The following is a 10,731-nucleotide window of genomic DNA, read 5'->3' on the forward strand; positions in this document are numbered from 1 at the left end:
GGGGGGAGGGGGGAAGAAGGGGGGGCTGAGGGGGTCGGGAGGTGGGGAGCCGCGACACAGCGACCGCCGGCGGCGAAAGGCAAAGGAGGGGAGGGGAGGGGGGGACGTACGAGAATGTGGGCCTCTCCTCGTCCTCTGCATGTGCATCTGTCACTCTCAGGCTTGCGGTTTTCATGCCCTCCATGTCTACCTGGGACACGACTTGCGTGTGCGGCAGTGGCCGTAGCTGCGACGACATGGCGTTTGGGAGGGCAACGACGAGTGGCTGCAACTAGTGGCTGGCGGCTGGTGGCTGGCGGCTGGCGGCTGGCGGCTGGCGGCCCGGCGTAGTTGCCGAAAACGAACGGGAGCAGAACGGGGGGGTGGGGGGCACCAGAGCAGGGGCTGCAGTGTTGTGGTGAAGAGCGGCTGGTCGCAGTCGACCAAGTCCGCGGTGCCCCAGACTCATAGACCATGATGCATGGCCTTGTGCCACTCATCGTGCAATCACACCGATCACCCGGTCCGAATCCCCCCCACCCTCACCCACCCCACCCATTCTCGACACTCCACTGGCAAGAATAGCCAGCTGGGCTACTGGGCAGAAGCTCCAAGCTCACTCACACCCTTGCACTCGCCCTCCCACACCCCACCCGCGTCCCACACCCCTCACACACCTCACCCAACCCCTCACCCCACCGCCACACACACACACACACACACCACACACGCTACACGCCACACCCTCTATCCCGAGTGTGTGCCTGTGCTTGTGCCTGTGCCAGTGCCTGTGCCTGCGCCTGCGCCTGTGCCTGTGCCCGTGGCCACCTCATTCGCTGTGCTGAGGCCGTCCCTGCCCGGTTTCCTTCCACAGCCCACACACACCACACACACCACACACACACACCATCCTTCCTACGCACACACACGCACACACCCCCCCCCCCCCCCCCGTCCCTTGTCCACAACCTCACGCCCGCGCGCCCTCCCTCCTTCTCCTCCTCTCCCTCTCGCTGCTACATGGACGTCACCGCCAAGTATCCGCTCTCCGACTCGGACGATGGAGGGTCGTCGACTGGCGACGGAGGCGAGAGCTCGAGTGGCATTCAGGCCGAGCTGCTTGGCCACGACGTGCTTATTCCCGGCCACTTGCTGGCTGCAGTGACTGCTGCTGTGGCAGCCGATCATGACGCCTCGATGGTGGCTGGCCCGGACACTCTCGGCCTGACCAACGCGCTCGCCGCGGCGGAGTCGCGCATCGCAGAGCTGGAGGATGAACTTGTCCGTCTCCGCGAGGAGAACACTGTGCTTCGCGGCGCGCTAGTCCACTCACGCTCCAGCGCAGGTCGGAGCACAGCCGGTGCTGGCACTGGTGCCGGTGGATCGGCACCGCTAGAGGCGCTCGAGCGGCTGCGGCTTTCGGCTGGAAAGGCTGGCGGGGCCGGAGTGCCACCCGATGCGATGGGCGTGCCCGCGCAACCGCGAGCAATCTCGGAGCTTCTTCGAAACCGGTCGTCAGGACGCAAGTCTTCGTTTGAGCGGTTCATCGGGACGTCGGCACGGTCACTCGGGGCCTCGTTCCTCACCCGAGCGGTGGCAGAGGCTGCAGCCGCCAGTAGCGGCAAAGCCGACGCTGGGACGTTGCAGGTCCCAGCTCGGGCAAGCCCGCAGACGACGGTGGCGCTCAAGCGAGCGGCGGCGGGAAGTGGTCCGCCGCAGCGGTCGATGTCGCTCGCCCGGTCGCCTAACATGCCGACGCTCGCCAGCTCGGCCACTAGCCGGCGCAAGCTCACGCTCGACCTCAACGTTTACATGCCGCGATTCGACCGTGAGGGCTCGCTGCGAGCCCGTCGCAGCTCGCGGCGCGGCTCGGTGGTCTCGGTCACCTCGACCATGTCAGAAATCTCAATTTCGGAGCTGTCGGGCCCGTCGGCCGACTACGATCAAGAGACCTCGCTCGGTGGAGGCTCGTCATCGATGATGAACTCGGCCGACGCCACCAACGCGCCGACGCCGCTCGCGCTCCCCGTCTCGGAGCCAGGCTCGAACCACTCATCGCGCTCGCCGTCGGTCTCGTCAGTCGACGTGGATGAGGGCTTCTCGACTTCGTCGCCGAGGCCGATTTCACTCTTCTCGTCGTCGTCGAACTTGTCCATCAACCTCGCCCGCGCGCAGCTGACCGCGGCCGCGGCAGCTGCCGGCTCGGCAGCCGCGGCAAGCGTGGCGGCCGCGACCAAACCTGCGACAAGCGGTAAGCGTGGCAAGGCAGGCAAGTCGGGCAAGTCGAGCAAGCGCAGCTCGATGGTGGTTTCGGACGACGGCGACGATGGTGGCGGCTCCGACTCGGGCACACGGCTCATCACGCGCGACGGCGAGCGGGTGGCAGCGGTGCGAGTCGCCGGCGGCTCGATTGTTTTTGACGCGGCGACGCTCGACCAGCTCGTCTCGCACCTGGCGGATGAGTCGAACCCAGACACGCTCTACATCGAAGAGTTCCTTCTTGTCTACCGGTTGTTTATGGAGCCGATCGAGTTGATGCAGCTGCTCATCGCGCGGTTCAACATCCAGCTCCCGCCGGATCCGACCGACGACGACGTGGCGTACTTTGCCAAGTGGGCACGGCCGGTCCAGCTGCGGACAGTCTCGGTCATCGCCAAGTGGGTCGAGCGGTTCTGGGACGTCGACTTTGCCGTCTCTTCGGTCCTCCTCGATGGGCTGTATGACTTTCTCGACTTGCTACAGGGCCCGGACTTTGAGATGCTCCACAGGCACCTCTCGACCAAGATCCAGGCCAAGCTTGCGTCGCCAACGCCCGGGCCGGTCAACCCGCCAGGCGACCTCAGCCTTGCGGAGCTGCTCGGGCTGGACATCTCCGTCCTGGCGTCGGCCGGTTCGACGGCCATTGCCGCCGAGCTCACGCGGTGCGACACCGAGCTGCTCGCAGCGGTCCCGGCATCCGAGTTTATCATCCAGCTCCGCGGTGACCCGTCGCTTGCGCCAAACCTCTCGCAGTACATCACCCGGTTCAACAGGGTCTCGCGGTGGGTGGCGTCGATGATCCTGTACGAGACAGACGTCAAGCTGCGGCGTAACATGGTGGTCAAGTTTGTGCACGTGGTCAAGAAACTGTACGAGCTCTCCAACTTTAACTCGATGATGGCGGTCATCTCGGGCCTCAACATGATTTGCATCGAGCGGCTCGACAAGACGTGGGCCAAGGTACCGGCCCGCGAGCGCAAGGCCCTCAAGAAGATGGAGGCCCTGCTCTCGCCGGCCAAAAACTACGCAAAGTACCGCCGCAAGCTCGAGAGCCTCAAGCCGCCATACGTCGGCTTTGTCGGCCTCTATGTCAAGGACCTCTTTGTCCACCACGACTCGAACCCGTCGCGCGTCACCTCGCACCCGCACCTTGTCAACTATGCCAAGTTCCGCCAGATGTCCGCCAAGGTCGAGTCGATCCGCGAGGCCCAGCGCGCCGCCGCCTCTTACAAGCATCGCGAGCCCGAGCCGGAGCTCCTCGCCCTCGTTTCGGAGCTTCCGGCCATGGATGAGAACGGCCTCTACGAGCTCTCCATCATCGTCGAGGCCTCGGAGCGTCGCCGTCGCTCGACCCGAGTTGTCGAACTCGAGGCGGCGTCGCTAGGGCCATTACCAGAGAAATCGTGAGGCCAGGAGAGGATCTAAAGGCCTGACTGCTATGTGTGCCTGTCTCTCCGGCGTTTGGCGGCGGCGAGTGTCGGAGAGTGAGGGTGCGCTAGCGCTTGGTGCGGGCACCTCTCTGCACGTGAGACCATGAGTGCAGGCGGAGGTGGGAGAGAAGATGTATGTGGGCAGGTGGCTGAGGGGAGTGGTGGGGGGGGGGGTGGCGAATGGGGGTGGGGCGTGGGGGTGGGTGGGTGGGGCGTGGGGGTGGAGGGAGTTTGCAACTCACGTGCGCGGGTGGTGGTGGTGGGGGCTGGGCAGTACGAGTACGAGTACTATGACGAGGAGGAGGATGTACAGGCTGTAGTGGACAAAGGAGTTGGAGTTGGAGCCGCGGCTGAGCCTGGGGCTGGGGCTGGCGCCGGCGCTGGCGCTGGGGTTGGGTCCGGAGCTGAAACTCGTGAAGGGGGAGGCCTCTTCGGCGATGATGACGGGGATGATGGCGTTGACTTTGATTCGGACGAGCTGTTTGGAGGTGGAGACGAAGACTTTGTTGTCCATACCCTGCTAGAGCGGGAGTCAGTGCCGGCACCAGCGTCGGTCAAGATGGCGGCCAAGCCCGTCGGCATCAACGAGCCGGCCTGGGGCAAGGATGTGGCCAGTGGCGATCTGTTCGCCGCTGAAGCCGCGGCTGCTGGGGCCGATGATGATGAGCTGCTGTTTGCTGCACCGGTAGCCAGTGCGGCTCCAGCCCGGCTCTCGGTGACCAAGGCCGTGGTCATGGCGCACAAGCCCGACCCAGAGCCAGAGCCAGAGCCAAAGCCAGAACCGGCTGTCCAGGCTGTCGGCCAAAGTAGCAGAACCGTTTTTGATTGGGATGAAGGAGACGACGGTGCTGAGGAACTGGACCTTGGACCGAAGCCCGTGGTGGAGGCAGGTCCCGAGCCTGTGGTGGAGGCCGAGTCGACGGACGTCTCCCCATCGCCTGCGCCTGCTGTCGACGGGGCGGTGGAATCGCTTCCTCAGGATACCGACGACGGCAATCCAGGTGAGGCCGTGGCGACTGGATGGACATCGTCCGAATCCGAGTCCGACGACAATGACGACGCCAAGGCAGGCTTGAACGCCGATGTCGTTCCCCCACCGCCACCAGAGTTCTTTATGGATGGTCCAGACGACGATGCTGACGCGGTTATAGGTACGGGTGTGGTGTCCACTGATGGGCACGCGCCGCCGCCTGCTCCGCGTGGCGCTGTTTTTAACGTCGAGGACATTCGCGCGTGGGGCTCGCCAGATGCAGACGACGAAGAGCACCCGTTGTTTGCCGCCCGCAGTCAGGCCGAGCCTGCAGCGACGCCGGTCAAGGCGCAGCCCGAGTCCCTGCCAGCATCGGATCCGGCGCCAGCACCAGAACCAGAGCCAGCGCCGGAACCAGAGCCAGCGCCGGAACCAGAGCCAGCGCCGGAACCAGAACCGGAGCTGGAACCGATTGTGGAGCTCGACGACGCAGGTGCCGACGACCTACTGGACGACCTAGACGGAATGGACGACGTATTTTCTTTGGCGGGCAAGGGTGGCGGCGGGTCGTTGTTTGGAGCGCTCGGTGGTGGTGTCGAAGACGACGACCCTCTGTTCGCGGCCATGGAGTCGCTCAAAGAGCCTGCCGCCGACACATCTCACCCCCAGATGGTGGCGCGGACCCGGCGTGGAATGCCGCGCGGCGGTGGGGGCGGAAGTGGTGGAGGAGGTGACGATGTGCTGGGCAATCTTTTTGCACTCACCGACGAACCGGCTGCTGATGAACTGGGAGTCAAAGTCGCAAGCGCCACTGCTACGCCACCTGCTGCGCCGGTGAGCAAGACGACGGGTGTAATGCTCTCTGATGACGAGGCCGACGAGTGGGAAGCTGGCAATGGCGAACAAGCTGTCAAAGATGCTGGAGCAAGCGTCGGTGTGGCTGCGGCTGAGGCCGCAGCGCGTGAGGCCGCGGCGCGTGAGGCCGCGGCGGCACTGCCGCCGGTCAACCACGCCAAGGCGCCGATTGTGCCCGATCTGCCCGTGGTGGCGGTGGAACGTGACGATAGCCCGCCGCCATTGCCGCCGCCAGAGCTAGCGGCTGTCCTCCCGCAGCAGAACGAGCCGCCGCTGCCGCCGGGCGAGGAGCCGCCGCTGCCCAAGCTCCCGCTCATTGTGGACGAGTTCAAACTCTCGATGGAGCGCGGGCCGAACGAGCTCTCGCCACGCGGGCCGGGAGCCACGCGAATCCGCGAGCTCGAGGCGCTACTGCTGGACATGCAGGAGGCGCTGGTCAAGGCGGCCGACCGCATCTCGCAGCTGGAGGGCGAGAAGGAGTCGCTTATGGTCAAGCTGGTGCGGACACAGGCGCAGGTCATCGAAGGCGAGCCGCGCAAGTCCGGCGGCGTGCTGTCGGCCGACGAAGCTGCTGCTATCGTGGCAAGCGCTGCGTCCAAAGATATGGAAGCGCGCCAGACGTCGACGCAGTTGCGAGCGCAGATGAAGGCGCTCGAGGAGAACGAGGCAGGCCCCGCCAAGCGCGGCATGCTGATGGGCGGCCAGGATGGGCGCGACGCGCCGGGTGTACCGGTCGGCCTCGGAACCGACGAGGACATTGCGCGGATTGAGGCTGCGCTCGAGGAGAGACGGATGGCACGGGCTAAGCATGCCAAGCAGAGTCGCAAGGAGGAGCTGACCGAAGAGGAAGTCCGGATCCGGCGGTTGGAGGCCGAGCTCGAGCACCAGCAGTGGGAGCGTGTCGAGCGGGCCAAGCTCGCGCAAATGGGTCCGAGTCACGAGATGTACGGGCGGTTCAACTTTGTGTTCCACGGGCTCTCGCGGGCGCAGATCTCGCAAGTCCGCAAGCTCTTCACCTTTTTCGACCAGAATTCGTCGGGCACCATTCCATGGGCGCGGACGCTGGACATTATCGACAAGCTCGGCATTATGCTCGCGTCGGTCGACGTGGCGTTCTTCAAGAACCTCATCGGCGCGCCGGTCGAACCGGCGGCGGCAGCCAGGCACACGGCACAGATCTCGATGCCGGACTTTCTGAAGGCCATGGACGAGCTTCATGCGGCGCTTTTCGCAAAGGCCAAGGAGAACAAGGCGCTGGCCGAGGTGGAGGGCGACTTGCTCAAGGAGGAGCTGGAGGCCGAGAAAACCACTCGTGCACTGTACGCGGCCGCAGCCGGCGAGAGCGGTGGAGCGAGCATCACGCTACACCAGTTGAAGCGGACCATTGTCAAGCTTGGCATCGGGATGCGCAAGGGTGAGTTTGCGCGGCTGATGGAGCTGACCCGCGCCAACGCCGACGGCACGCTGGGCGAGGAGGCGCTTGTGGTTGGCTTCCGCAAGCTACTCAAGGAGCACCGCGCCAAGCAGCTCGTCGAACTGCTAGAGGACGAAGACGCGGCGGCGGCCGAGGTTCGCGAGACGCTCGAAAAGGCGATTTCAGCGCCGGTCGTCGTCCCGCTCGCCAGCGACAATGGCGCTGAGCCCAAAAGCACTCAACCAAGTGGTGCCGACGGAGAGGACCCAGCCGATGACGACGACCCCAACGCCGAGCTCTCGTACACCCACTCGGAGCACTCGGGGCTTGCCGAGGACGAGGCCGGCAAAAGTGACGCTAAGCGTGGGCGATGGCGGCGGAGACGGCGTGGGTCGTCATCGTCGGGCTCAGACACGTACACGTACTCGTACTCGAGCTACGGACCGCACTCGTCGGCGTCGAGTGACTCGAGCAACACAAGCGACTCGAGCGACTCGGGCAGTGGGTCGGCCAGCGGCGGTGGCGACGGAGGCGGATGGAAGGGCTCGGCAAAGCACGCAGCCAAAGACCCGCTTCAGCCGGGATGTGGGCCGACGGCGACGGGTCCGGACAACGCCGGGCAGTGCTATGTTGTCGGGTGCGAGTGCTCGGCATTTGTCAAGAAGAAGTTTGGGTTTGACAAGAGCCAGTGCTCCGAGTGCTTCCACGGATGCACCTCGCACGCGTCGACGGGTGCGGCGCCGGCTGGCAGTAGTGCCGGCAGCAGTGACAAGGGTAAGAGCAAGGGCAAGAGCGGCAGCGCCACGAGTGGGATGTCGAAGCGCGAGGCCTTCCTGGCCCGGCTGAACGCTGCCAAGAACGAAGCCGCTGCCGCCGAGGAAGCCAAGAAGAAGCCGGCCAAGAAACTCTCGGGCTGGGCGGAGCGGCAACGCGAGAAGGAGGCGGCGGCGGCGGGTGCCGGGAAGAGTGAGGCGAGTGCAGGCAAGAGCGCCGGGGAGAGACGGGGTGGAAAGAAGAAGCGCAAGGGCGAGCTTTCCGAGGCAGAGCTAGAGGCGATCGACGACGAGGAGAAGCGGGCGCTACTGGTGAAGACGAGCAAGCTCAAGAGCGCACTCAAGACTGTGAAGGACGAGTGCAAGCTCCGCAAGGCTATCATCGACAAGCAGGTGGGTGAGATGGCATTCCTGGCGGACGAGGTCTCGATGCTGGGCAAGGAGCTGGAGATCGAACGGCACTCGCGTGAGCGACTGGAGGCCAAGCTGGCCAAGGTGACGGCCAAGCTCGAGGGCTACGAGTTTTACCTGGCACAGGAGCAGGAGGCCAAGGAGCTGCGTGTGCGGCGACGGGCCAAGGCGGCCAAGGAGGCGCGAGCGGCGCGGCGGGAGGCCAAGAAGCGTATGTTCAGCAAGGGCATGGAGCTCAATCCATCGGGACTCGCTCTCGACCCAGTCGACGATCCTAGCCACACCGCAACCGGCGACGTGCTCGCGCCGGTGCGGGACAAGGTGGAGGCGGCCAAGGCTGATGGTGCGAGCGGCGACGATGGCGACGCATCGCCCGAGCTACCTGCTCTCCCGGGCTCGGCGTCTGACTCGTCGTCGCCGTCGTCGGTTGTGGCTGCGGCTGCAAGCTTGGTCAACTCATCGGTGTCCGAGAGTGAGACGCCAGCGTCGACGGCATCGTCGTCATCGTCGTCGTCATCGTCGTCGTCGCCATGTCATACTCGCGGTGGTGCGAGGCAGCGACAGCGGCGCATGCGCATGCGGTCGAAGAGGCCGCGGCGGCGGCAGCGGCAGCGGGTCCAGGCTGCAGAGACCGAGGTTGCGGGAGGCGGTGTGGTGTACGACGAGGCTGCGGCAGCAGAGGAGGCGCGGGCAGCCCGTGAGGCGCGGCGGGCGGCGCGGCTGCAGAAGCGCAAGGAGGCCAAGGCTGCGGCCAAGGCTGCAGCGCGAGAGACCGCACGCGCTGAGCGCAAGGCCAAGCGGCGGTTGGAAGGCAGCCATCGGCCGGGTCGTGGACGGCGCGGGTCGTCGCGGCGGTCAGAGGGTGGCAAAGCGAAGCGACGGCGCAAGGCTGCCGAGCCTCCACCGCCGCCGCCTGACGAGTTTGTTGGCGAAGAGCCGCCGCCGCCACCACCCGAACATGCGTAGCTTGATGAGCGAAAGGATACAGAGTTTAGCGAAGATGTGAGACACGGGAGCGAGACCGCGAACGCGAACGTGAGCGGCGCGAGTTGGCCGACTTTGAGCCCGACTTGGACTTTGAGCCCGACTTGGCCTTGGTCTTGGTCTTGGTCTTGGCCTTGGACTTGGCCTTGGCCTTGGACTTGGACTTGGCCTTGGCCTTGGACTTGGACTTGGAGTGGGTGCGTCGCTTAGCGACGACTGTGGCGACAGCACGGGTCTCATCGATGTTGTCGCGATTGAGGGCAAAGTACTCGTGGCGGAGGGCGCGCTTTGCAGTGGGTCGCTTTTCAGGGTCGGAGGCGAGCATGGAGCGAACGATGCGCCATGCCGGCGAGTTGTAGTCGTCAGGATCGGTGGCCTTCTTGGCATCAAGAGCCTGGCGGACCTTGGCATGGGAGCGGAAGCCGCGGCGGGAGGAGGGCGGGACGTGGAGGAGGAGCTCGAGCATGACGATGCCGGCCGAGTAGATGTCGACCTTTGTGGAGTAGCCGCGCTCTCGGCGTGAGGCAGAGGCAACCTCGGGTGCCATGTAGCCCGGAGTGCCGTAACACCTTGTGGGCCGGTCGTTGTCGTCGTAGGGGGCGGCGCAGTCATAGTCGACGAGCATGGCGCGGCGGCGGCGGCGATCAAAGAGGATGTTGTCGGGCTTGACGTCGCGGTAGATGACGCCGCGCTTGTGGACGTGGGCGAGCGAGCGAAGGATGTCATAGAGGTATGTGGCGACGAGGCCGTGCTCGGAGGAGAGGACCGAGGAGGCGTAGATAAAGGGCAGGACGATGGCGTAGCAGCCCGTAGCCGGGAGCGGGGCCCAGTCGAGGAGGTCGGGGATGCACGGGTGGCCTTGCAGGGTGAGCAGGTTTGCAACCTCCTTGGGCGGCTCGTCGTCGGTGTAGCGGTCGTCGTCGATGATCTTGACAACGAGGAGCTTGCCCGGGTTCTCGCGATGGAGGGCCTTGTACACCACCGTGTCCTCGCCCTGGTAGATACGATCACGGAAGACGTACTTGGCGTTGAGGGCAAGGAGGTTAGCCTCCTGCGGGAAGACGGCCTTGGTCAGATCCGAGTCCGAGTCGCCGGTCCACGAGGCGTACTCGTACTCGTACGAGCCGCCCGAGCCGCCCGAGCCAGACTCGGGCGCCAGGGCCTGGTACGGCACAAACGAGCCGTAGTACCGCGTCTCGCCCGAGCACGAGCAGTTTCCTGAGCTACCCGAGCCCCATGCCGAGGCCGAGTAAGCCGAGACTGGCGTCGACGAGTCGCTCGCGGCGGACGATGAGCCAGCAGAGCCGGCCTGCGCAAAGTCGACCCGCTTCCTCCGCCGCCTGGACCCGTTGGCGGCCGACGAGCGCCGGCGGCGCGGCTTGGCGCCTGCATGGGAAGCCGGCGACGACGACGCATTGCGTGACTTGAGCACGCGGGAGAAGAGGCCCATGAGTGTATTCCTTCCGTTGGGAAGGGGGAAGAGGGGGAAAGGGGGGAGGGAGGGAGGGAGGGAGGGAGGGAGGGGTGTGAGTGGGTGACAGGGGTGAGGGGGGTGAGGGGAGGTGGGAGGGTGGAGAGCGCCAAAGCCAAAAAAGTTGAATATTTTGTACGAGAGGATGGCAATGGCATGGCATGCGGTGGAGGGGGGGGGGGTAG

The 10,731-nt window shown here is 65.5% G+C and overlaps 3 protein-coding genes across 3 annotated transcripts in view; 1 reads left to right on the top strand and 2 right to left on the bottom strand.

Moving 5' to 3' along the window:
* AMSG_02635 (uncharacterized protein) overlaps nucleotides 1–239 on the bottom strand; it is a gene marked incomplete at its 5' end in the record, with an annotated part of 4,616 nt that extends 4,377 nt beyond the window's left edge. The window contains one exon of the mRNA XM_013904082.1: nucleotides 111–239. Within this exon, the coding sequence (XP_013759536.1) occupies nucleotides 111–239 (129 nt within the window). The remainder of the gene's footprint in view (nucleotides 1–110) is intronic.
* Nucleotides 240–999: 760 nt separating this feature from the next.
* AMSG_02636 (cell division control protein) lies at nucleotides 1,000–9,057 on the top strand (the record flags this gene model as incomplete). The annotated part of the gene is made up of 3 exons (XM_013904083.1): nucleotides 1,000–3,614; nucleotides 4,024–4,064; nucleotides 4,094–9,057. The coding sequence occupies 3 exons, from the start codon at nucleotides 1,000–1,002 to the stop codon at nucleotides 9,055–9,057; spliced, it is 7,620 nt and encodes a 2,539-aa protein (XP_013759537.1).
* Nucleotides 9,058–9,069: 12 nt separating this feature from the next.
* AMSG_02637 (serine/threonine protein kinase) lies at nucleotides 9,070–10,525 on the bottom strand (the record flags this gene model as incomplete). The annotated part of the gene is made up of 1 exon (XM_013904084.1): nucleotides 9,070–10,525. One exon carries the CDS (start codon nucleotides 10,523–10,525, stop codon nucleotides 9,083–9,085), a length of 1,443 nt encoding a protein of 480 aa, XP_013759538.1. The 3' UTR covers nucleotides 9,070–9,082.
* Between the last annotated feature and the right edge of the window lie 206 nt (nucleotides 10,526–10,731).

This window comes from Thecamonas trahens, assembly GCF_000142905.1.
Source record: "Thecamonas trahens ATCC 50062 unplaced genomic scaffold supercont1.15, whole genome shotgun sequence".
Lineage (NCBI taxonomy): Eukaryota > Apusomonadida > Apusomonadidae > Thecamonas > Thecamonas trahens.